Source organism: Heterodontus francisci, chromosome 27 (assembly GCF_036365525.1).
Source record: "Heterodontus francisci isolate sHetFra1 chromosome 27, sHetFra1.hap1, whole genome shotgun sequence".
NCBI lineage: Eukaryota > Metazoa > Chordata > Chondrichthyes > Heterodontiformes > Heterodontidae > Heterodontus > Heterodontus francisci.
In genome coordinates this window covers 34,682,724-34,710,400 of record NC_090397.1, presented here as the reverse complement: position 1 = coordinate 34,710,400, position 27,677 = coordinate 34,682,724, and the positions used below count along the sequence as shown (strand labels likewise).

Genomic DNA, 27,677 nt, shown 5'->3' with positions numbered 1-27,677 from the left:
CCCTCTAGCCTCAGAAACCTGCCCACTGTCCTTCATTGGATGGGGCTCCCAGAGGCTACCTTCTCCAAAATCATTTCCAGAGTCCCACTACCAGCATCTCTGCGTTCCCGACCCAGAATTCATCCCGGCACCAGGATTGGGACCCTGAAGCGAAAATCCAATTGAAGTTAATTTTATGCTCGCGACCTCTATTGTTCTGTTTGTATCCCCAGTTACGTAATCTACTTAAAAATACATAATTCATTTGTCAGAATTTTAAAAATATGAATGATGTACATTATCACCCATTCATAGTTAGGAGTGGAAGCTCTAACCCCGATCCCATAATCAGAACTGGTTATACTAGTAACAAAAAAATTCAATTTGATAAGTCTTGCTCTATGTCACGGAATCATCCTTAATGCTCTTAAATTTTTTCCAACATACAAATGTTCTTTTCAGTGGAATTATTAACATATTCAGCAATGAATTGTTTAATGATACAAATGTTGCCTTTTTCAGATCAGCCTGTTGTGAAAACACAAAATAATCACCAGATTATAATCGCCTCGCCATTACTGACGCCACACTGTTGTATTGAAGTCTATCTGGTGTGGAAATTCACTTCAATTGTTCCTCAGCAGCTTCCAACCACACAATTTTCCACTGATATTTTAGTAGTCGTCAAATCTATATCTCATTTTAAGAAAATTGCAACAGTTTAAAATATATATAAAGCAGAAATCTACACCAGTTATTTCTCAATAAAATCTTGTTCTATTAATTGACTCCAATATAAACTTGCTTGAGTATTGTGACATTGTGAAATGCCCCTTTTTGCCTATATGTGATGCAGAGCCATGCAGTAATATGTAAAGACAATAAAAAACAATAACTTGGGCCCATTCATAACCAAGAGTTGAAACTCCAACCTCTATGCCATAATTAAAACAGTTGAGATTACAGGTATTAGTTTAATGCCAGTATCTGCTTTTATAATGGTACAGATGGACAACACTGAACTATGCAATCCCACCATGTGCTCAAGCAAAGCAGAGCTCTGTGCACTTGTTAAAGATGTTCACTTCCCAACACTTATTACAACTAGTGTGAAGCTAAAGCGATGGCAGAATACCTCTCAAAGATAGCATTGCACTACTTGTTATAAATTCATTTTATGCTTACATCAGCTGCTCAAAACTAGAGCAATATTACAGGTTCTGCATCCCTGCAACACAAAAATATTGCTTTGTCCGTGGAGAACGTATTGGTTTCATATTCAGATTGTACATAGTCATTCGGAGTTAATATCTTTTCTACTTTTGGCAGTGAGAACATTTTTTTAATGGCTTTCTTTGTCCCTGGAATTGCCCAATCCAGCTATACTGTTAGAATCTAGACAGAAATCAGCTAGATTATCCCATTTGTTACATCATTGTAGTACAAAGAACAAAGAACAGTACAGCACAGGAACAGGCCATTCGGCCCTCCAAACCTGCGCCGATCTTGCTGCTGAACACTATTTAGAAATTCCTCCCCCTCCTTACCCTTTACTCAAAAAATTATCCCAATCAATATTTGGGTAATTAAAGTCCCCCAAAATCAACACTCTATACGTCTTGCTCCTCTATCTCTCTCTCACTATTTGGAGGCCTATAGAATACCCCCAGTAGCATGATCATACCCGTTTTGCTCTTCAACTCTAACCAAATTGATTCTGTCCTTGCCCCTTCAAGGGCATCCTCCCTTTCCAGCACTGCAATGTCTTCCCTAATCAGGACTGCCACCCCACCACCTCCTCTTGCTTCTCTATCTTTTCTGAACACATTATATCCTTGTATATTAAGCGCCCAGTCCTCACCATTTTAAGCCACGTTTCCGTTATTGCCACTACATCATATTCCCATACTGCCATTTGTGCTTGAAGCTCACCAACCTTATTCACCACACTTTGTGCATTTACACACATGCATTGTAATCCTGTCTTTGCATTCATCATGGTCCTTCTCAGTCCACTCCCATCGAATATGCATCTACTCCTTTTTCTAGTACTGTCTAACACTCTCACCCCACCTAATACTTTGCTATTTCCTACTCTAATGCTATCTGTCTCTGTGTACCTTGGTGTTCCTCTCTTGTATTATCTCCTGGTTCCCACACCCCTGCCAAGTTATTTTAAACCCTCCCCAAGAGCACTAGCAAATTGCCCCACAAGGAAATTTGTCCCAGCTCTGTTCAAGTGCAACCCGTCCAACCTGTACAGATCCCACCTTCTCCAGAACTGGTCCCAGTGCCCCAGAAATCTAAAGCCCTCCCTCCAGCACCATCTTTCCAGCCAGGTATTCATCTGCACTCTCCTATTTCTATACTTGTGCGTAGTACTTTTGAGGTTCTGCTTGCCAATTTTTTTACCTAGCTCAATAAACCTTTTCTGTCGGACTGCATCCTTCTTCCTACCTATATCTATGTTGTCACTTTCATGCATCTGGTCTGCCCATGACCCAGCGTGTAGCCTGTGCGTCCCCACCAACATCTCAATATAGCCATCCACAAGCTCCCAATGAGCTCTTTAACTACCTTAATTGGACTTATTTGGGAATCAGGTGAAATTTTGGGGCCAGCCTCCCCCATCCTGATGAAACTCACCAGCTGCGGGAGCGGCGACTGGAAACCAGCACACTAGCCAGTACTGCTATTTGCATCAGCTGTCCGCCACCATTTCTGCCCCAGCAGGATGTAAAAATCAGGCCCAGGGTTTTTCAAAAATCCAGATTTATTTAATTAACTATATTTAAATTCCCCAGCTGCCATGGTGGGATTTGAACTCACGTTTTCGGATCATTAATCGAACTCCATATTATTTAAGCTAAAATCTATAGTTAAATTTATTCACAGAATTTATAATTACACAGAAGAAGAAGATTTATATAGCTGATAATCGACCATCCAATGCTTGATTTCCACACATAGGGCTGGATTTTGTGCTGGAGGTGGGGCTCTCGACGCCAGGCCGAAACTCTGCTTTTTCATGCCCCCCCGGAGCGATCCTCTGGTCTTTTTGATTCAAACATTTAGGAAACAGGATCCCTGTCCCTTTAAAGACTTTAAAGGGACCAGGATCCCGCCTCCAAGAGCTGCCGGCCATCAGAGGGCCGGGAACTCAGCAGTATCAGCAGTGCCACCAGGTGAGATGGCCACAGCTGGCACTGCGGAGACCTTGGACCCAGGCCCAGTGGTGAAACCCCAAAGCAGAGGTAGGTAAGGCAGGGTCGCTAGGGCCAGTCCGGAAGGGCCCAGCCGGGGGCAGTGGCCATGCAGTCCAGAGGGAGGGGGGTCCCGGGGGTGTAATGTAGTACACCGTGGGGCTCCTCTGTGGGCCTCAATTGCCCATCAGGGAGGCACCACGCTCCCCCAAGCCTACAAGGAGGGCACCTTGTGTTACAAGGCATCCTTCCCGTATGACAGAGGCAACCCCCGCCGCTTGTAACATCCTAGCGGCGGCGGGAAGAGGCCCTTAACTGGCCATTAACAGGCAACTTAAGCGCCTCAATTGACCTCTGGGCGGGAATGCTGTCATTGGCTGATCACGCCCTTGGGAAGATCGCTTGGCGACAGGCAACAGGCCCTCCACCCCCGTTGCGATATTCAATGTAATGAGCTTTTTATATTGTCAGATGCAACATAAGTGAGACGTGTGGAGTTCAGCTGATTGAAGACCTCAGACAGGTTTATCAACAGCTAGCAAGTGTATACAGTGCAGAGCTACCTATTTACAGGATTTGCATCTTAGTGTTACAGTAGCAGAGTGAGACTGGCATGTAGTCACATGACTGCATCCTGGTACACAGCTCATTAGCATACTAAGATCTTAAAGGGTCATCACTCTAAAAGGCAATCACACAACACTTCGTGCGCGCCCCGCCCATCTCCGATCCCTCCTCGGGTGGGGTGGGGGGGGAACATGAAATCCCTAATCAGCTAATAAAGGCAAGTATTCCGTATGCCTTCTTGACCACCTTAACTTCCTGTCCAGCCATCTTCAGGAATCTGTGAATATGCACTCCAAGGTTCCTCTGTTCCTCGACACATCTCAGAATCCTACCATTTATTGTGTATTCCCTTGCCTTGTTAGTCTTCCCCAAATAAATTACCTCACACTTCTCCAGACTGAACTTCATTTGCAACTGTTCTGCCCATCTGACTAGTTCATTGATGCCTTCCAGCAGTCTACAGCTTTCTTCTTCATTAACAATCACACAATTTTTGTATTGTCTGCAAGTTTCTTAAACCGTACCCACTACATTCAAGTCCAATCATTGATATATGCCACAAAAAGCAAGTGAGCTAGTAATAAACCCTGCGGAACCTCACTGGAAACAGCCTTCCAGTCACAAAAACACCCATTGAACATTTTCCTTTGCTTCCTGCCTCTGAGCTAATTTTGGATCCAACTTGCCACTTTGCCCTGGATTCCATGGGTTTCTGCTTTCATGACCAATTTGCCATGTGGGACCTTATCAAAAGTCTTGCTGAAATCCATATCAAATGCACTACCCTCAGCACCCTCCTTGTTACCTGCTCAAAAAATTCAATCATTTTAGTCAGACATGACCTTCCCTTAACAAATCCATACTGACTGTCTTTGATGAATCCGTGTCTTTCCAAATGAAGATTTATTCTGTCTCTCAGAATTTATTCCAATAATTTTTCCAACACCAAGGTTAGGCTGTAATTACTCGGTCTACCCCTTTCTCCTTTTTTAAATAATGGTACAACGTTAGCTGTCCTTCAGTCCTCTAGTACTACACTTGTAGCCGGAGTAGATCGGAAAGTGATGGTCCGAGCCAACGCTATTTCTTCTCTTGCTTCCTTTAAACAGCCTAGGATACCTTTTGTCTGGGAATTTATCCACTTTCAAAGAGGTTAAATCCTTTAATACTTCCTCTCATTATGTTAATTTCATCTAATATTTCGCACTGTCCCTCCCTGATTGCAATGTTTGTATCCTTCCTTTCTTCTGTGAAAACCGACGCAAAGTATTTATTAAGAAACATACCAATGTCCTCCACCTCCTTCTTTCTTCTTCTTCTTTGCCTCCTTGTCTCGAGAGACAATGGGTAAGCGCCTGGAGGTGGTCAGTGGTTTGTGAAGCAGCGCCTGGAGTGGCTATAAAGTCCAATTCTAAAGTCACAGACTCTTCCACAGGCGCTGCAGATAAAATTGGTTGTCGGGGCTGTTACACGGTTGGCTCTCGCCTTGCACCTCTGACTTTTTTCCTGCCAAATGCTAAGTCTCTTCAACTCGCTACACTTTAGCCCCGCCTTTATGGCTGTCCGCCAGCTCTGGCGATCACTGGCAACTGACTCCCACGACTTGTGATCAATGTCACAGGACTTCATGTCGCATTTGCAGACGTCTTTAAAGCGGAGACATGGACGGCCGGTGGGTCTGATACCAGTGACGAGCTCGCTGTGCAATGTGTCCTTGGGGATCCTGCCATCTGCCATGCGGCTGACATGGCCAAGCCATCTCAAGCACCGCTAGCTCAGTAGGGTGTATATGCTAGGGATGTTGGCCGCCTCGAGGACTTCTGTGTTGGAGATACGGTCCTGCCACCTGATGCCAAGGATTCTCTGGAGGCAGCGAAGATTGAATGAATTAAGATGTCGCTCTTAGCGACATACGTTGTCGAGGCCTCGCTGCCATAGAGCAAGGTACTGAGGACACAGGCTTGATACACTCAGACTTTTGTGTTCCATGTCAGTGTGCCATTTTCCCACACCCTCTTGGCCAGTCTGGACATAGCAGCGGATGCCTTTCCCATGCGCTTGTTGATTTCTGCATCAAGAGACAGGTTACTGGTGATAGTTGAGCCTAGGTAGGTGAACTCTTGAACCACTTCCAGAGCGTGGTCGCCCATCTTGATGGATGGAGCATTTCTGACGTCCTGTCCCATGATGTTCGTTTTCTTGAGGCTGATGGTTAGGCCAAATTCGTTGCAGGCAGCCGCAATCCTGTTGATGAGGCTCTGCAGACATTCTTCAGTGTGGGATGTTAATGCAGCATTGTCAGCAAAGAGGAGTTCCCTGATGAGCACCTTCCGTATTTTGGACTTCGCTCTTCGACGGGCAAGGTTGAACAACCTGCCATCTGATCTTGTGTGGTGGAAAATTCCTTCTTCTGAAGGCTTGAACGCATGTGAGAGCAGCAGGGAGAAGAAGATCCCAAACAGTGTAGGTGCGAGAACACAGCCCTGTTTCACACCACTCAGGATAGGAAAGGGGTCTGATGAGGGGTCGCTATGTTGAATTGTGCCTTTCATATTGTCATGGAATGAGGTGATGATACTTAGTAGCTTTGGTGGACATCCGATCTTCACTAGTAGTCTGAAGAGACCACGTCTGCTGACGAGGTCAAAGGCTTTGGTGAGATCAATGAAAGCAACGTAGAGGGGCATCTGTTGTTCTCGGCATTTCTCCTGTAGCTGGCGAAGGGAGAACAGCATGTCGACGGTCGATCTCTCTGCTCGAAAGCCACACTGTGCCTCAGGGTAGACACGCTCAGCCAGCTTCTGGAGCCTGTTTAAAGCGACTCGAGCGAAAACAATGTCCTCCACCTCCACACACGGGTTATTCTAATGACCCCTAATAGGCCTTACTCTTTCTTTAGTTATCCTCTTGTTCTTTATGTATTTATAAAAAAAACGTTGGCTTTTCCTTGAGTTTACTTGCCAATATTTTTTCATGCCCTTTCTTTGCTTTCCTAATTTCCATTATAATTAGCACAGAGCAAGGTTCTGAGAACAACATTTCATACGCAGGATGGGGAGACAGTCATGTAGTGGTAATGTCACTGGACTAGTAATCCCAAGGCCCAGGCTAGTTCCCTGGAAACACGGATTCAAATCTCACCATGGTAGCTGATGGAATTTAAATGAAATTAATTCGTAAATTCAAATAATTAATTTAAAACAACTGGAATTGAACCAATCATTGATTATCGTAAAAACCCATCTGGTTCACTCATGTCCTGAGGGAAGAAAATCTCCCACCCTTCCCTGGTCTGGCTACAAGTGACTCCAGACCAACATCAGCAATGTAGTTGACTCTTAACTGCCCTAGCAAGCCACTCAGTTGTACCAAACTGCTACAGACTGCAACAGTTCAATAAGGTAGCTCACCATAACCTTCTCAAGGGCAATTAGGGATCGGCAACAAATGCTGGCCTTGTCAGTAATGCCCACATCCCATGAAAAAATAAAAAACAGCGTGCATTTACAAGCTTTACAACAGTCCAGCATTTCAAAGCTAATCGAGAATTTTGATGTAATTCATGTATAATAACTCTCCACCCAGGAAACTTGCTGGGCTAGATCTTCTTTGGCTTCCTTATCTTGAGAGACAATGGATAAGGGCCTGGAGGTGGTCAGTGGTTTGTGAAGCAGCGCCTGGAGTGGCTATAAAGGCCAATTCTAGAGTGACAGGCTCTTCCACAGGTGCTGCAGAGAGATTTGTTTGTCGGGGCTGTTGCACAGTTGGCTCTCCCCTTGCGCCTCTGTCTTTTTTCCTGCCAACTACTAAGTCTCTTCGACTCGCCACACTTTAGCCCTGTCTTTATGGCTGCCCGCCAGCTTACAAAAACATATATGCAGGCAATATTTCTGTTATGACTTAATCTTTACCCCCCTCCACACACACAAACACACAGGCAAAATAGTTCCTTTCAGAAAGCAGTTAACAGAGTTTTACTTAAAATGCACAATTTATTGGCCAATATAAAGTATCATATAAGGATAACATAGAGATTCTTATCGTGTGAAGTAAAGTGCAGCTCTGCTTCCATCAGAAATTATCATTTTTCCAGCTACACTGTGGTTGGTCCAGATGTAATAATAGTGCCAGGAATTTCCTTAGGGTTCTCCTGATCAGCCACCGTAAACTCAGCTGAAGTCCCATTTACCCATCTTTCCAGGATTTCTGCCAATCGGGAGAATCCCCAAGGAAATTACTGGCATATGTGCACTTGGCAGCAGTAAATAGTTTTAACAGTGTTAACAGTATCTTTACTGCTGTTTAAGGGTCTATTGTGACACAACATTCAGTTTTCCTCAGTAATATAATCAGTTCTAACAGCATTTTTTTGTTTTGACTCTTACTGTTGCTACTGAAGCATGAACATTCATTGCTTCAGCAAGGGTCCACATTATGTCATATTTTCTTTAACAGATCCCTAAGAGGAGGCAAAAGAGTCTGTGGTAGGCATGGGGAGCTAGTGGAGAGCGGTGATCTAAGGGTATTTATCAAATTTCTTGAACATTGTAGCAGTTTATCAGCTGCACCACCTTTCAGCACTTTCTGCCTTCTTGTCTATGGCTCACTTGATGTGATTTTTGCACGAGGCTTGAAACAGATGGCCAGCTCTCCCATTCAAATCAGGCAAGAGCCTCAGTAAACATTTCAACCCTGTGTTTGCGCCTCTGATGCATATTGGGTCTTCTCCTGGGCGGAACAGGCTCTCTTCACACTCTGCACAGAGGACCTGATTGCGGAGTGACTGAACAAGTGTTCCTTAACGGAACCACTGCAGTTTGCTCTAAGAAAATTTTAAAGTCCACTTGGGTTATGATTGTTGTGGGGCCAGGAGAAGTACAATTGCTCCTCCAAGTCCCACAAACATCTTCGCACCTGCCGCATGTCCTAATGTGCCCCTACCCCGCCATTTTCCTCCCCCATTCTTTAAACAACAGGAAGAACAGTCAGATTTACTCCGTTGCTTTTTTTTTCTCTGCTTCACTTCCTTTTGCTTTTCTTCAATGTTCTTTCTTTTGATTATTCAGTTTATTTTCTTTCAACTTACTCACCGGTTACTTTCTTATTTTGTTTCTTTCTCTTTTATTTATCACATTTCTTTACATAGTATTTAGAGCACAGAAACAAGTCATTTGGCCAACAAGACTATGCCAGTGTTTATGCTCAACACAAGCGTCCTTGCACCCTTCTTCATCTAACCCCATCAACATGTCCTTCTATTCCATTCTCCCTCATATGCTTATCTAGCTCCACCTTGAATACATCTGTGCTATTCTCCTTAGCTACTCCCTGTGGTACTGAGTTCCACATTCTAACCACCCTCTGGGTAAAGAAATGTCTCCTGAATTTTCTTTTGGATCTATTTGTGGCTATCTTATATTTATGGCTCCTAGTTTTTGTCTCCTCTGCAAATAGAAACATTTTCTTTACATCTATCCTATCAAACCCTTTCATAATGGTGAAGACTGCTATCAGATCACCCCTCAGTCTTTTGTACTTTAGAGGAAACAGCCCCAGCCTGTTCAATCTTTCCTGATAGATATAACCTCTCGGTTCTGGTACCATTCTTTTCTTCACCATCTTTTTTCTTGTATCTACCTTGACCAGAGTTTGCTGCTTGTCCTCTGTCATACCTTGAAGTTTATAGATATGGAAGTAAGTTGCATTTTTAATGGTGATGCAAATATTAAAGAGAAAGACTTAGAATCTTAGAAATCAGAGAAATTAGTTCTGAATAGCTGAAGAAACAACCAGTTCTTACTGATGATTTATTTAAATAAATAATCCAATAATCCAAGAGAGCTGGACAAATGAATTATTATTTCCCCTCAGAATTAATATTAAGTATTTCAAGAACTATGTGATACATTATCAGTTATTAGTAGAATGAAACCTCAGTACAACAGACCTACAACAATGAGGTCCCAATTATAGTCCTGTGTAGTCAAGGATCCCAATAATCAGGCTTTGTTCCTATTGCATTTGCCAAATGTACTTCAATGTCATTGACAATTATTCTTCTTCTCATCAAGAGCGCAAATAAATAGCTCCTTCCTAATTTCTGTAGGTCTTGCATTTCTGTTAACGTAACCATTACACCAAAATTAACAGGGAGGAAAATATGCTTTACAGTGTTAACAAATGCTGGAAACCAGTCAACAAACTAATTGACACATTTAGTCCAGGCAACCATTGGTCAATAGACTTTGTAATAATGCATATTCATTAAATGTCAGGAAATTCAAGATATGAGGAATGATTCAACAAACCTTATTGATTAAAACTTTTCAAATCATCCATTACATCTAAATGAATTAATTTAATGATTTCTTCTGGCTTGCTGACAAGTTCAAGCAGAATGGCTCAGAAGTATGTCTCAGTCAGTTTTGTTTGTAACATTGAAATTATTGGCCTTGGTTTTCCAATCATATTACCAATAGTAAATGATAAAAAGAATGAATTATTGTCAGTATTATGGTCTGAAAACTGAGGCATTTATGTCAAAAACAATTTGGCTCCACCTTAAATGTTTTGCTGTGACTTCTGAGCGACATGCAGAGAACTGTTCAAGTTGTAGTCGAGCAGCATTTTTTCCTGCATCCCTTTTTGTGCTGAACTATTAATAGAGAGAAAAGATAACCATCCTTTCAAAATATATGACTATAACAAGAGAAACTATATTGGTACATGATAAATTGTTATGAAAAAAATGTAGTAAAATCTCTTTCTATAGTGAATCCAGAGTTTGTGAAACTCAAATAAAAAATTTAAATCCTCCAACTCATTTCCTTAGAAGTGAATGGAATGATATTCTGTGGAATTACTTCCACTGATGGTGATAATTTGAATGCAAATTCTCTACGGTTTAGCCGATAAAGATCAGTGTGATATGATTCATAGACCATAGGAAACCAGCGTCTGTTATGATAAAAATGTTCAATATCTATCTACATACTGATTAAATTAATTTATTGACTTTATGAAAAATATTAAAATGCTTGAATTCCAGTTTAGCTGCTGGTATGAGACTCATTTTGTCACTTATGCATTATAGCATTTTCTTTAGATGAAAAGCTTTTGATATATGGGTTAGCTTTTCATCTTCACCACCTGCCAGACTGCCCACCCTTTATAGAATATGCCTTTAGAATGTTAAATCTGTTCTGGAATTCGGGCAGATTCTATAGGGTGAGCAATCTGCTCTGCTAGATTACTACCTCGGGCTGTCAAAATGAAAATCTATCCATGATGTTACATACAGTGGCAAATCTGGTGCAAATGATTTGGCAACAGGAGCCAAATCATATTGTTTTTAAGCTGTGCTGGTTCTCCAAAGATCCATCTAGATAGGTGGCTCCATACTAGAACCGCCACAGCTCCTCAAAATCCAGTGCATATCATGGAAATGTTCTTTGAAACCGTTGTATTTTTAAAAATTCATTTGTGGGATGTGGATGTCGCTGACTAGACCAGCATTGATTACCCATCCCTAATTTCTGTTGAGAACCAGAGTCTCATGCTAGGCCATTTCAGAGAGCATTTCAGAATCAACCACATTGCTGTGGGTCTGGAATCCTATCTAGGCCAGACCAGGTAAGGACAGCAGATTTCCTCCCTTAAAGGGCGTTAGTGAACCAGATAGGTTTTTATAACAATCGACAATGTTTCATGGTCAACATTAGACTAGCTACGAATCTATGAATAGGTATGAGTATGACCTCTCTCCCCACTCAAGTCCAATTTGCCACAAATTAAATGCCTAGAACTGGTCAGCAATTTCATACATGCACAGCAAAGTGCAGAAGGTCAACTTGAGGGGCATTCAAGTTTTCTCAGGTGCCACTGTGTGCAGCCAGTCTAACCAGACTGGTAGAACTGAGGTGGTGTTGTTTAATGAGTAACAAAGGCATCAGTGTGAAAAATGAAACGTTTCAGGTTGGGCTGTTTATCGTAATGGAACCTGAACTTGCTGCTTTCTCCATTTCAAGAAGTATTCCTCACTCCTGATACTGTGATTTTTTTTCTTTTTTACTATAGGGTTCAATAGTGGAATAAATTCTAGAATCTCAACCTAAACATAACACCATTATCCTAAAATGGAAATTCTGCATTTTGTCCTTTGATCGGACACATTATTTGATTGTCATATCATTTGAGGCCAGCAGGGTTAAGTTAAAATATGGTCTTTTTAACAAAGCAAAAGATCAAATTATAATGCACCAGTTATCAGTGCTTTTTATGATTACAAAAAAATCCAATAAATCCCGGTAGACAAAAGGTCAAATTATGCCCAAGAAATTAATTTCCTGCCAACAGTTAGTCACTACATCAAATCTCGAGACTGTCAGCTTCAATTCTTGCAGCTAAAATCAGTAGGCAGTACATACCAACCGAGTGTTTGAAGCTTTGTCTCTAATGTTCCCTATATTCTGACCTGTCGCAGAGTGACTGATAAATGAGCTGATAGGATAATCAGTGTCACCATAACTACTACAGCAGATGTCTTCTAAAATATTGAATGAACACTTCAGTGACACAACAATCCTGTTTATTTAGAGGATAGCGGTCCATTCAGATTGATCTTATTTAGATTAATTGGAACCTGGTCTGAATGTAAACAATACAACTTTATCAGTTGGTTAAGTTAGAAACAAAGTTCCCTTTTCTGCTATATTTAAACAGAGGTGGGCTAACAGATCATTTATCATTATGTTAGTTATCCCTATCCATCACCACCAGTCTACTATTTATCTCAAATTGAATCTACAGTGCGCTGTCAGGTGGGCAAGGTGCTCGATGGAAGATGTCTAAATTGCTCTTGAATGTGTTAAAATTGAAAGCAGAAGCATCCCCAAAGGCTCCTTGGATAAATGGATATCTGGTGCATGACTGAACAGTACCCATCGTAAAAGGCTGAAATGTTAACTCTGGTCTGTACAGAATTGGCTAACGCACCTGTAGTGGTGCTACAATTGGTCTCAGTCTTCCTGGGTCAATATGTGATAAATTCAGCCAGGATTTCTGCCACTGATCATTACCCAGTGACACCCTGATGGAAAGTACATGCATGTAACTTTTCAAGTGGGAACAGGATTGTGCTTGGCTGTGTTACCCATCATGGTTAACAGCCCGCTGACACTGGTTATGCTCACACGTGAACAATAATTACTTGAGCAATGTACCAGAATGGAGTTGCTTCCCATGGAATCATGCTCCAACATGCAACATTCACAAGAAAATGATTATTTGGATGAGGTGATAAAGAGCCCCAAATGCCCATTGAACAACACCTCAGCAATGGAAACAATTCTAGGAGATGAAGGAGCAAAGTGGAAACAATTAAGAGAAGAACATTGAAAGCAGACATATTATGAAACTGAAATAAAGAGGTTGAATGGTTGGAAAATACTTTGTTGCTGAAGAAATTGCAGTAGTTACCAACTGAAGTAAACACATTTATGCAACTATCTATTAAAGGTTTTAAGAGGAGGATTTTAACTCCCTTCACTGGGCAGAAAGCGGACAGAACCATTCTGTTTCTGCTCTGTCATTATACTGAAGCAGACGGCTGAGGCAATCACCTACCTCAGGGAGAAGCCTCATAAATATTTGCAAGTTGGAGTCCTACTATTCAGGCAGGACCCCAAAGCCGTTTTAACAGCTGAATAACAAAAGAATCCACTCTGTAGAAGTTGCCCAGTGGAGGCTTCAATAAGTAAGTTCAGAATTTATTTTGTGAAGCCAAAAGGATCGGGGTGCTCCCCCGGATCTCATAAAAATAGTCTGGGTTACTAAGGTATCACGCCTCCCTCTCCCTCTTCTGCTTTCTCAGAACCCTCCCAACTGTACCTCAAACACTCACCCACCAACCCTCCACCCCAGACTACCTAACTTGTTGCTAGTCATCAGACTCCAGAATATCAATTATGTCATCCAGTTGCATTCACAATTTTATATACATGATGCTATCTCTTTAAAGAAAACAGAAGCACTAAATGGAATCCAACAGTTATTGTGAAGCTAACTTGAGGTCACAGCTTTTTATAAATGTTGCAGAAGCATTTAATTTTATTAAAACATAAGAAAAGAACATTTCTTCAGAAGTAAAAATAAAATGATTACATATGTCAATGCTTCATAAACCACTTAGCAAAGTAATGAAAGGCTTGGACCAGTTATAATAGTTCTTCAAAGCACTCCCTTGAATTGTCATTATGAAATCCCACACATTAACCATCACATGTTACAGCTTAATTCAGTGATTATAATTCTGACAAAATACATGTCCTTGTTGACTGCATAACCAGTAGTATTATGCTAATTTTCAAAGTGTGTATTACTGTATTGTAGATCATACATAAGATTTCTTCTCTAGGGAGGTTTGGGATATGCCAGAAATGTTTAATTTTCAACACTTTACTTCATGTACCTGCAGGATTCTGGGACAGAGTAATATTATATACACCTACACACAGGAATGCTTTATGATGTGTATTCTGCTTCAATATGTCCACAAACCGTAGCAAACAACTTAAACATGTAAAACATGCTCTCTGATGACTGAGTGATTTTATCCAGTGAGCAGCTAATTCACATGAACCAGTAAGACCAGTTTGCTATCCAGTTACTACAAGCAGAAACCAACTACTGGAAACCAGAAATTAACAGCAGCCAGACAACAGACCACCATCCACAACCAGCAACAGTCACTGGAGGCCATGCATGTAACACCAGCTGCCAGCCAAATCAAAACTAGCCATCACTAGTCGACACTAGACATGAGCAGCAGCTAACTGCAGGAAGCCCGCCTGCAGCCACCAAAGGATCACTATCCATCCAGCCACTAGAAACCAGGTGTCCACAACTAAGTGAGCCATCCAAACCCAGTAAGTTAGGAACAGCAGAAGCCAATCTGCAGCCAGGCAGGAGACCACCACAAGTTACCAATTCACAATTAGCCACCTGCAACCCAAAAGCAGGCAGCCCCAGACATCAGTCTGCAGCCAGAAACTTGGCCTATACACCCATCAACCACAGGCTGTCAGCCACCAGCCCACCATCTGTCTCCTAGTTGCAAGAGCAATGGGGTCAGAATTTGATCCAGGAGGAGAGCTGCCAAAATCAGGAGGGAGGGGGGGCTGAAAGTCGATAGAGTAAGATGTGTTAGAGGAGGGTAGACAGAGATACTGGAATTGAAAATATGGGGGGGTGGTGCAGGGTAAAGATACCTCCCAGAATCTGCAGTAGCACTGGTACAGTCAGATAATTCAGCTGTTCCAATAACTTACTGAGTTAATATGGAAGTGTCACATTGTTTCTCGTGCTCCCATGACATTTTCCGGTTAACTATCATTAGAACAAAGTATAAAAAGCACGATAGGTTGAATGGTCTCCTTCTGTGCTGTAATACATTATAGTGGGACCATAGGAAGTACAGAGGGTCAGAGGGACCTTGGAGTACTTGTCCATAGATCCTGAAGACAGCAGCACAGGTAGATAAGGTGGTTAGGAAGGCATATGGGATACTTGCCTTTATTAGCCGAGGCATAGAATATAAGAGCAGGGAGGTTATGATGGAGCTATATAAAATGCTAGTTAGACCACAGCTGGAGTACTGTGTACAGTTCTGGTCGCCACACTATGGGAAGGATGTGATTGCACTGGAGAGCGTGCAGAGAAGATTCACCAGGATGTTGCCTGGGCTGGAGCATTTCAGCTATGAAGAGAGACTGGATAGGCTAGGGTTGGTTTCCTTACAGCAGAGAAGGCTGAAGGGGGGACCTGATTGAGGTATACAAAATTATGAGGGGCATAAATAGGGTAGCTAGGAAGAAACTTTTTCCCTTAGCAGAGGTGTCAATAACCAGGGGGCACAGATTTAAGGTAAGGGGCAGGAGGTTTAGAGGGGATTTGAGGAAAAAAAATTTCACCCAGAGGGTGGTTGGAATCTGGAACACGCTGCCTGAAGGGGTGGTAGAGGCAGGAACCCTCACAACATTTAAGAAGTATTTAGATGAGCACTTGAAACGCTATAGTATACAAGGCTACGGGCCAAGTGCTGGAAAATGGGATTAGAATAGATAGGCTTGATGGTCGGCATGGACACGGTGGGCCAAAGGGCCTGTTTCTGTGCTGTATAACTCTATGACTCTATGATTTTTCACAGAAAATTCCCTAAAAGTCAAGCCATGCAACTGTACCAGTTCTGCTGCCTGTCCTTGCAGCAAATGTCTGTCACAGTCGAGGAAGTGAATGAAGCAAACGTATGTTACCAGCTACATCTGCCTGTAAAAATTTTAAATTGCACTGTATACATTCGATTATACCCCTGTGCAGAACCTCTTCTACACAAAATAGAATGTTATGTTAAATGTTATCTATCTATGCACCATGCTGACTAAACACATGAAGTATTGAACAACATCTGTGTGGTGATTTATTGTAGCATTATTGATATCTCTATGTGCACCAAACCCTTTCCAATGAACTCCATGTACAGTATTCAAAATTGAACAAAATAACTTTTGTACTTCCATGCTAATTGCAAAACAGGTGCACCAGTAAATTGATTTCTTGAAAGAAAAATAATTGGATAAAAGAACAGTAAGTAAAGCAATCCTGACAGAGTCAGCGTGTTTACCTTTAATTCCATTAATGAACAGAGCATGCCTTGCACAGAACTCCAATCAACCAGTCATGGAAGATAACGTGCGTGTTTTATGTCTTTTAACATTCAACAAGCTATAATATGGAGCGGTGGCTGTAACTGTGTAAGAAGATGCAGCTCTCCATCTGCTGTTGGTGACCCAAATTCTTCTGACTGCAAAGATACCTTTTGATCAGCTGTCACATTCCATCTCAGCTAGAAAAATAGCAATGGATTCCCACCACACTTGCGCAAATTTCTCTTTCCCACCCAATCAACTGTTAATTCTTATTAATCACAATAGAAATGATTGCATTTTCAGTGTAGTGAAGAGCTTAGGTTATCAAGTACCATTCTTTAAACTTTGGTTGTTCTTTCGGAAGACAAAGGAAGCAGGAAAAAACAAAATGAAAAGCTTTAAATCTAATCTATGGAGCAGATTCTTACCTTCCACACAGGCTGGTTTTGCTCTTGTTGTGCCAGCAATCTGCCCCTTTTTACATGCGCACCGAGCAGTTTGTCTGGCTATAGTCCTTCGCGGTTGACTGCTATCTTTGTCCAGGGTGACTATTTCACAAGTACCTGCAGTGAGCTGACCTGGAAAGAAAATACAAGCATCTAGTGTTAATGTGTGAGCTGCACCTAGACAATCATCAATCACATGTACATACAAGGAAAAGCAGATTGTCAGAAATATATTTCAAACAGCATTCATGTATAATGTATACTTGGCCTCCCTCTGCTAAATATCCTAACGCTCTAGCATATTTCTATCCTCTCCTTTTAATAAATAATGGAGTAAAGAGCCTCAGTTTTTTCACTACACCATGTGAGTCTCATTTTCTTAGCAATTACATTCACAGAATGTTGAACAGAAAGGGTCGCATCCAGCTAGCTTAATTTTTTTGGATATTAAGAGCATATTGAAAAAATTGATAATGCAAAGTTCACAAGGTCAATAGGAGAAGGCAATAACAAATGTTATCCTTCATTATGAGAGAAATTGAAAATAAAAGTAATGTCATGCAGGCCCCCACCTGCCAAGAATGAGGCACATTAAGTTTGCCACATGGACATCAAATTTCAAATTGTTGCTGGGAAAAAGAGAAGGCCTGTGACAAGGGGTTGCCAGGGCCCTGGCTGGAAAGACATTTTCGCATATTAACAGACAGTGTTTGGAACGAAGGAGCTATTCCCTGCTCCAATATAATCCACAAAAAGGCATGGTGAAACCAGTTAGTCACTTGACTAACATGCTTGGCAGTCTGGGTTTTTTTCTGAATTGTACAGTTTGAACTGAGAGTCTGCAGAAAGCTGTTTGTTCCTGGATTGAAAAGACCTCTCCTGGCTGACTCGCCACAGCCTCTCCTGTCTACACCCATCTCTTTCTCACAGAATTCCAAAACCCACTGAAGACACATGAACCCCAAGAGAGAAAAGTCTCCTGCAGTGCAAAAGGTTTAAGAAGAATACTGGGCCCCAAGGAAATGCAAGATCTACTTACAATCAAGGACTCTACAGCGAGCTCAAAGCACAGTAACAAAAAAAACCCTTTTCAGAGATTGCCTCAAACTTTTCTACTTTATTTTTTCTTCTGTTCTTTCTGTCCCTATCTGCATGTGTGTATTACGTATGCATGCTAGCATGGGCACGTCGTGTATCCATAGGTGTTAACCGATTTGAGTTTAAGTTTAATAAATTTCAATCTTTCTTCTTTAAACCTGAGAAAGCCTATTTGTGCTAGTTTCTTTGCCTTATAATTGGAAAGTGGTGAACAAGGATTCACCAAGGGGGAGCTAAAAACACGGTATGTTTAAAATTAAACCCGGTTACAGTAAGACCAGGTGACGGCTGAAAGGGAACCCAGACCTCTTTCTCATCTGGTCGTAACAGTAAGGATGTGATGCTTCAGTTATACAGGGCATTGGTGATACCACATCTCAAATACTGTGTGCAGTTTTGGTCTCCATAATTAAGGAAGGATATAAATGCATTGGAGGCGGTTCAGAGGAGGTTTACTTGATTGATACCTGTAATGAGTGGGTTGTCTTATGAGGAATTGTTGGACAGACTAGGTTTGTTTTCACTGGAGTTTAGAAAAGTGAGGGGAAATTTGGTTGAAGTTTATAAGATCCTGAATGGTCTTGACAAAGTGGATGTGGAAAGGATGTTTACTCTTGTGGGGGAGTCCAGAACTAGGGGACATTGTTTTAAAATTAGGGGTCGCCCTTATAGGACAGAGTTGAGGAGAATTTTTTTCTCTCAGAGGGTTGTGCGACTTTGGAACTCTCTGCCTCAGAAGATGGTAGAGGCAGGGTCATTAAATATTTTTAAGGCGGAGGTAGATAGTTTCTTGTTAGGCAAGGGAATCAAAGGTTATCGGGGGGTAGATGGGAGTGTGGAATTCGAGACACAAACAGATCAGCCATGATCTTATTGAATGGCGGAGCAGTCTCGAAGGGTCGAATGGCCTACTTCTGCTCCTAATTCATATGTTCGTATGTAAACGAAAATTCCTCACATTGGAAGAAAATGATTGGTGCTGATTATCTGAATAAGATGTTGGGATCCAGATCACGCGACTTAAAAAGGTGGAAGATGCTGATTTTTATTAGTAATATTAAAATGGAGTTGGGCAGGTACTTGGGCATGTGGAATTTACAGGGTTATGGTCAAAAAGCTGTGGTGTGGGACTGAGCATGACTGCTCTTTCAAAGAGCCAGCACAAACACAATAGGCCAAATGGCCTCCTTATGTGCTGTAAGTTTTGATGATCCTATCCAATCAAACCTAGAGGATCTCCACCTCTGGATTTGCACCATCACCTCTGGAGTACCCTGAAGATCTATCCTTTGCTTCTGTTCCTGACCAAATGCTGCTACTTCGCAACATCATTACCAGACATGGGGTCGGCCTCCATATGGACAGCGATGATAACCAGTTCTACATCTCCGCCACCTCTCTCAAACCCTCCACTGCCTCTTTGATGTCAGACTGCTTGTCCAACATTCAGTCTTAGGGAGCCACAATTTTCTCCAACTAAACACTGGAAAGACCAAAGTCATTGCCTTTGGCTCAACTACAACTCAGTACCTTTGCATATGGCTTTGGCCCTCTTCCTAGCCACTGTCTCTGGCTGAACAAGACCGTGTGCAATCTCAGCATCCTATTCACCTGAGCTGAGCTTCCAATCTCATATCTGGTATACAGACTATCTAATTCCACCTTTGTAGCATTGTCCTCCTTCACCCCTCCCTCAGCCTATTGGCCATTGAAAACCTCATCGATGCCTTTGACTATTCCAATGCTCTCATGGTTAGGCTCCTGTGCTCTACGCTCTGTAAACTTTAGCTCATCAGAAATGCTGCAGTTGTTCCCAACTGCCCCAATGCTGGCTGACCTCCTTTGATTCCCAGTCCCCTAATGCCTCAGAATTTAACATTTTCATCCTGAAATTTAAATCTGTTTATGGCCTCAACAGCCCCTTTTTCTATAACCACCTCCAGCCTAAAATTCCCCCACAAATTCTCCATTCCTGTGATTCTTGTACATCTCCCCACCCTTTGTCCCACTATTGGTGGCTGTACTTTCAGTTGTCTTGGCACCATGTTCTGGAATTGTGCCTCCAAACTTCTTCCTCTCCCAATCTCCCTCTTCTCCTTTAAATGTCTCCATAAAACCCAACTCTTAGAGCAAGCGACAAACAGCATCCTGAAAAGGAAAATAAAAAAAAAAATTCTTGGTCCGGTTCTCCTGCTTGCTTAGGGCTGATCAGGGTCACGGCAAGGTCATGTAATGGGGTCTAGGCAGCCTCCCGTGCCACCACCACCATCCCCCCCCCCCACCCCTCACCCCCACCCCCCTGCAATCCTGACCCCCATGGAGTACGGCACAGACACCGTAGAAGTGTCCTGAGTCGTACTTCTGTCCACCGGCCTCCAGGAGGAGTCACTGCTGAAGCAAGGACACAAACCCAGCCCAGTTGCCAATGGAATTTTTGGGCACCAATAGGAATTAATGGGAAATGTTCTAAACCTTAGTATTTTTAATAAGGATTTTATATCAGTCTCAAATGATTTATTTAGGTTCAATCAGACTGTCAACATTCTTTGGTGATGGCTACCATAAATCAATAGACTCCATTTAAGCTACATGATTAAGCCTGAATGACATTCCTGCTTTCTTCACCCATATAGTCCTCAAAACATTATTAATTGTTTAAAACATTTAGCATCACATTAACAGTTCATCAAATACAAAACTTGCATCCTAACCCATTAATTAAGCAACTGATTTAGAGTGATGCATGAGGTGCAAACATGTTTAAAATACACCACTGGCATAAGTTGCTTTTTGTGCTGAATATAATTTGTTTAGAGATTGAGCTCCACACTAGGGGGCAAAGACTGCTCATTTTCAGAAACTGACATTAGCCTTTAATTACAAAGTCTGCAGAATGCTGTTTACAATGTTCCACATATGTTATAGCATTTTAAGAGAGAAAAAAAATGGTATAATTTTAAATGCAACGTATATCATAACCAGACAGACCTGCTAGAGCTATTGCAGAACTCTCAGCGGTAGCTTTATTGAAATTACCACTATTACTTATGCAGAGTTTATCAACATCCAGAGTGTAGTCAGTATGCTATGAATGAACATTGTGTGTATATGAATTTAGCAATTTGAAATATGAATGAAAGACTTGCATTCATTTAGTGCCTTATTATCTTTTTTCAAAATATTTCAAAGTGCTTCATATACAATTACTCACTTTGAAATCCTTGTTGTTATGTCATCAAACAATGGTACTGGAAGCAGACTCAATAATAATTTTCATGAGGGAATTGGGTATGTACTTAAACAGGAAAAACTTACAAAGTTACAGGGAAAGAGCAGGGGAGTGGAACTGCACAGTAAAGGCCTGCTCGGGTCTGCAAATGAAACCCGACCTGAGCCCGACAGAACCACATCCAACCTGAGCCCAACCCGAGCCCAACCTGGCCCAAGCCCTTTCATTTTTTTCTGTGCCCGACCCGACCCGACCCGACCACCGGAATATAGTCAACTTTATTGAAGAGGTTGTGCCCTTCCTTGGATGGAATTGCTCACTGCAGACTAGTGTGGAGTGTTACCCGCCTTGACATCCTGGCTGTCACTGTGTCCGACCCGGACAGACCCGACCCGAGCCCGAATGCCAGACCCAGAAGAGTGACCCGAACCTGACACGTCGTCGGGTCCCGTCAGGTTCGGGTCGGGTAGCCATGCTCTACTGCATGGGTAACTCTTTGAAAGATTCAGTACAGGCATGATAGGCTGAATAGCTTTATTTCTGTGCTGTATCATTCTATGATTCTATTAAATATTGGTCCCGATCTGTAATATCTATTTGAAGCACAGGCAGATTGTTTAATGTTTCAGCTGAACGACAACATGTCTGACACCCACTCTACTGTACTGAAGTGTCTGTCGAGATTACAAATGCAAGTACTGGACTGATATTGGAATGGACTCATAACCTTCGGACTGAGAAGTGAGAGTCTATTAATTGAACCCACAAAAAGAACGAGACACTTAATTATATGATGCAATTCAACATCTGTCAGAAATGGCTCAATGTGATTCACAAACAATGAACTACTTGAAAGTGTTGTGACCAATGTTACGTGGCAAAGACAACAGCCCTTTTGCACATTGCCAGTTCCCACAAAAAGCGATGAAATGAATAACCAAATTTCTTTTAGGGGTTGGGGAAATTATTGAGGAAAAACATTGACTATAGCACTGGAAGAAATCTCTTATCTTCAAACACTGCCAGTTATGTTTAATGTACATCAGAATGAGCAAACTGGACATCAATTTATGGTCCCATTTAAAAAATGGAAGCTTGGACAATTCAATTTTCCCTCAGTGTTGGATTTGAAAGTTAGCTTAGAGTTTGAGAATTCAGACACTGGTGTGGGGCTCAATTATGCAACCTTTTGACCCTGAGACAATACTGCTATCATCTGAGCTAAATGTTTAAAACATTTTTTTCTCTTTAAAATTAAAAGATAATAGTACAAAAGGACTGAATATTTTTTTCACTTTGCACCAAGCATTTCTGAGCCACATTTGGCTTTGGCCAGATGTAATCTCAAAGGTCCATTACATTACCATGTCAATGTACCTCAGCAACCTACTGCTCCAGTGCGACTGTTCCATTTATCACACTTTTTGGCCTTTTGGCCTCTGAGCCAACGGAGTGCCAATTAGTTGAGGCTTTGAGGTCAGTTTATGCTGTGGGCTCATGGCCATTGGGATCTAGATTGTTGACTTTCCAATGTCATTTCTTTTCAAAGTTTAAACAGCCGTTCAAGAGAGGCAATCTTTATTTTATATCTCCAAGCTGGATTTAGACCTAAATCCCAGAGGTGAAAAGATAACTTTTTGGTCCATTGTGCTGTCCAGTTCTTTTGCACGTTCCATATTCAGAGGTACACAACAGATTACTATCTTTTATTTAAACATAATATGGCAATAAAATGGGGCATTTCACTAATAATGGGGCCATAACAACCTAAATACTAAGTGGGAGCAACAAACTTTCATTTATTTAGTGCCTTTCTAAAGTGCTTCACAGCCAGTGATGAATGTACCACATGTAGTCACTGTTGTGATATAGACAACATAACAATCAAATTGTGCACAGCAAAGCCTCATGAAAATCAATGAGTTAAATGACTAAATCATCTGTTTCAAGTACCATTAATATAAACTTCTTAGTGTGAGTGGGAGGGAGAAGATGCTGGACAGGAGATGAGTTACACATAATTCTTTTGAATTATCACTCGAAATTCCTTTATTTGCAGTAAAATTGAGTAGATAGTGGAATACATTTGATTTCTGTGAGTTACAAGGCAAATCACAGAATTGTTACAGTGCAGAAGGAGGCCATTCAGCCCATCCGGCCCACGCTGGCTCTTTGAAAGAGCAATTCCCTCAATTCCATTCCCCAGCCTTCTCCCCATAACCCTGCACATTCTTCCTTTTCATATAAACATATGCGAGGTAAGATGTGTTATAACGAATTTACATCTAAACAAACAGTAGGACCACAATAATATTGCTGAACCATTTTGCAAAGCTGTTGATGATGCACTTAATGAGATTAAATCTGCAGATTTAATGCTACCATACAGTGCACAAACCTCTGCTGTCTTGGGTTCTGATTGGCTCAATTGCATTACTTCACCCAGACCTGCTTTTGAAAATATAAATTTGCAGTTATGTTAATACCATTTTGTGAGCAAGCTATTTGTTGTCCATTTGATAAGCAGTATCATTAAGTTACAACATACATAGCCACCAAGTCCTGCATATGGTCAGTAATTTTTTTTAAATTATGAATTAAAAATCATATTTCGTACTTGGAGTATTGCTGGTGAAAGGTTTTATACCTTTTTATGATAAAAATATAATTTAGTTGTGCCTCTGAAATTGGGAATATATTAACAGCTTGGCATTGATATTTTACAAATGTTCATCTTTTTATCTCTGTATAAATAATAAAAAATGATGAAGCATATAGATTTTACTGTACTTCAATGGAACAGATAATGCAAAAGGATTATTCGCAGTCCTGCTTTGCTTTCTCCCAACTCTTAAGCAACCATGTTGAACCATTACATAGCAGGACATGAAACAGAATAAGAATACAACAGTAAACATAATGTGCAACCTGACATTGTAAACTGTAGGTCAGTATTCTCACGCATAGCCTTTCACTGATCAATGCCTCTTGAATTGCATAGCTCCTATACAGAGATGAGCATGAAGTCAAGAATATTCTTACTTAAGACCAAAAACCTCATGCTTCCATGCACACATTTCATAACATATCGCTGAAGTTCAACATAGAATTACCCAAGTCACCTAACAAAGCTGTCAATGCAGTAGAATATGACCAACGCATATTTATTCAGAGCAACTGAGTACAGTTACTGGGACAATGCAAATTAAAACAGTAGCAACCCGCTTCTGTTTTCATTTCAGAAAGCACCATTTTGGCAGATCACAAAGCTCCACATAGAACATACAACATAGAACAGTACAGCACAGTACAGGCCCTTCGGCCCACGATGTTGTGCCGAAACTTTAACCTACTCTAAGATCAAACTAACTACCTACCCTTCATTCTACTATCATCCATGTACCTATCCAAGAGTCGCTTAAATGTCCCTAATGTATCTGCTTCTACTACCACCGCTGGCAGCGCATTCCACGCACCCACCACTCTCTGTGTAAAGAACCTACCTCCAATCACCTTAAAATTATGCCCCCTGGTGATAGCCCTTTCCACCCTGGGAAAAAGTCTCTGGCTATCCACTCTATCTATGCCTCTCATCATCTTGTACCCCTCTATCAAGTCACCTCTCATCCTTCTTCGCTCCAATGAGAAAAGCCCTAGCTCCCTCAATCTTTCTTCGTAAGACATGTCCTCCAGTCCAGGCAGCATCCTGGTAAATCTCCTCTGCACCCTCTCTAAAACTTCCACATCCTTCCTATAATGAGGCGACCAGAACTGAACACAATATTCCAAGTGTGGTTATAGAGCTGCAGCATAACCTCACGGCTCTTAAACTCAATCCCCCTGTTAATGAAAGCCAACACACCATACGCCTTCTTAACAACCCTATCAACTTGGGTGACAACTTTGAGCGATCTATGGACATGGACCCCAAGATCCCTCTGTTCCTCCACACTACCAAGAATCCTGTCTTTAAGCCTGTATTCTGCATTCAAATTCGACCTTCTAAAATGAATCACTTCACACTTTTCCAGGTTGAACTCCATCTGCCACTTCTCAGCCCAGCTCTGCATCCTGTCAATGTCCCGTTGCAACCTACAACAGCCTTCCACACTATCCACAACTCCAGCAACCTTCGTGTCATCGGCAAACTTGCTAACCCAGCCTTCCACTTCCTCATCCAAGTCATTAATAAAAATCACAAAGAGCAGAGGTCCCAGAACAGATCCCTGCGGAACACCACTGGTCACCGAGCTCCATGCTGAATACTTTCCATCTACTACCACCCTCTGTCTTCTATGGGCCAGCCAATTTTGTATCCAGACAGCCAACCTCCCCTGTATCCCATGCCTCCTCACTTTCTGAATGAGCCTACCATGGGAAACCTTATCAAACGCCTTGTTAAAATCCATATACACCACATCCACTGCTCTTCCTTCATCAATGTGTTTTGTCACATCTTCAAAGAATTCAATAAGGCTTGCGAGGCATGACCTGCCCCTCACAAAGCCATGCTGACTGTCTCTAATCAAACCATGCTTTTCCAAATAATCATAAATCCTGTCTCTCAGAATCCTCTCCAATAATTTGCCCACTACCGACGTAAGACTGACTGGTCTATAATTCCCAGGGTTATCCCTATTCCCTTTCTTGAACAAGAGAACAACATTTGCCACTCTCCAATCATCTGGTACTACTCCAGTGGACAGTGAGGACACAAAGATCATCGCCAAAGGCGCAGCAATCTCTTCCCTCGCTTCCTGTAATATCCTTGGGTTTATCCCGTCAGGCCCCGGGGACTTATCTGTCCTCATATCATTCAAAATTTCCAGCACATCCTCCCTCTTAACCTCAACCTGTTCGAGCATATCAGCCTGTTCCACGCTGTCCTCACAAACGACCAGGTCCCTCTCACTAGTGAATACTGAAGCAAAGTATTCATTTAGGACCTCCCCTACCTCCTCCGACTCCAGGCACAAGTTCCCTCCACTATCCCTGATCGGCCCTACCCTCACTCTGGCCATCCTCTTGTTCCTCACATAAGTGTAGAACGCCTTGGGATTTTCCTTAATCCTACCCGCCAAGACTTTTTCATGTCCCCTTCTCGTTCTCCTAAGTCCATTCTTCAGTTCCTTCCTGGCTACCTTGTAACCCTCTAGAGCCCTGTCTGATCCTTGCTTCCTCAACTTTAGGTAAGCTTCCTTTTTCCTCTTGACTAGCTGTTCCACATCTCTTGTCATCCAAGGTTCCTTCACCCTACCATCCCTTCCTTGCCTCATCGGGACAAACCTATCCAGCAGTCGCAGCAAGTGCTCCCTAAACAACCTCCACATTTCTGTCGTGCATTTCCCTGAGAACATCTGTTCCCAGTTTATGCTCCCCAGTTCCTGCCTAATAGCCTTGTAATTCCCCCTCCCCCAATTAAATATTTTCCCATCTGCTCCTGTCCCTCTCCATGACTATAGTAAAGGTCAGGGAGTTGTGATCACTATCGCCGAAACGCTCTCCCACCCAGAGATCTGCCTCCTGGCCTGGTTCGTTGCCAAGCACCAAGTCCAACATAGCCTCCCCTCTAGTCGGCCTATCTACATATTGAGTCAGGAAACCTTCCTGGACACACCTGACAAAAACTGCTCCATCCAAACTATTTGCACTAAGGATAGGATCCTGAAGTTGATTGCCTGCATTCTGTGGAAATTTTTTTTAAAAGCACAGCTTGATACTAACCAGCTGTTGCCTAACTTGGGCACAAGAACGAGCTCCAGAGACTCGAGCACAAAGTCTAAACTGACTTCCACTGCAGTACTGAGGGAGCGCTGCACTATGAGAGGAGCTGGATTTCAGTTGAGATGTTAAACCCAGGCCCTGCTTGCCCTCTCAGGTGTAAAAGATCCCATGGCATTATTTCAGAACAGAGCAGGGGAGTTCACCCCAGTGTCCTGGCCAATATATATCCTCTACCAAAAACAACTTGGATATATATAGTGTCTCTAACATTGTAAAACATCCCAACTTGTTTCACAGGAGCATTCTCAAAAAAATCTGATAGCAAGCTACTTAGAGAGATATTAAGGCAGGTGACTCAAAGTTTGGTTAGACTTTAAGGAGGGTCAGAAAGAAGAAGAGAAAGGTAGAGAGTTGGAGCGGTTTATGGAGAGAATACCAGAGCTTAAAGCCTAGGCAGCTGAAGACACGTCCGTTAATATTGGAGCGATGTGAATCAGGAATGAACAAGGAGACCAGAATTGGAGGAACACAAAGATGTCAGTTGGATGGTTGTCAGGCTGGAGGAGTTTACAGAGATAGGGAAGGGCGAGGCAACAGAAGGATTTGGACACTCGGATGGGAGTTTTAAATTTGATGCACTGCAGGACCAGGAGACAATGTGGGTCAGTGAGCACAGTGGTGATCGGGACTTGGTGCAAGTTAGGATATGGGCAGCAGAGGTTTAGAT

At 42.1% G+C, this 27,677-nt stretch overlaps 1 protein-coding gene across 4 annotated transcripts in view; it reads right to left on the bottom strand.

Moving 5' to 3' along the window:
• The window catches only part of tafa5a (TAFA chemokine like family member 5a), a 744,872-nt gene that overhangs the window by 333,678 nt on the left and 383,517 nt on the right, over positions 1–27,677 (bottom strand). For all 4 annotated transcript variants that reach the window (XR_010977652.1, XM_068059142.1, XM_068059143.1 and 1 more), the window contains exon 2: positions 16,882–17,031. Coding sequence is in view for 3 of the 4 variants with exons in the window: in XM_068059142.1 (XP_067915243.1) it covers positions 16,882–17,031 (150 nt within the window). In the remaining variant the exon portion in view is untranslated. The remainder of the gene's footprint in view (positions 1–16,881; positions 17,032–27,677) is intronic.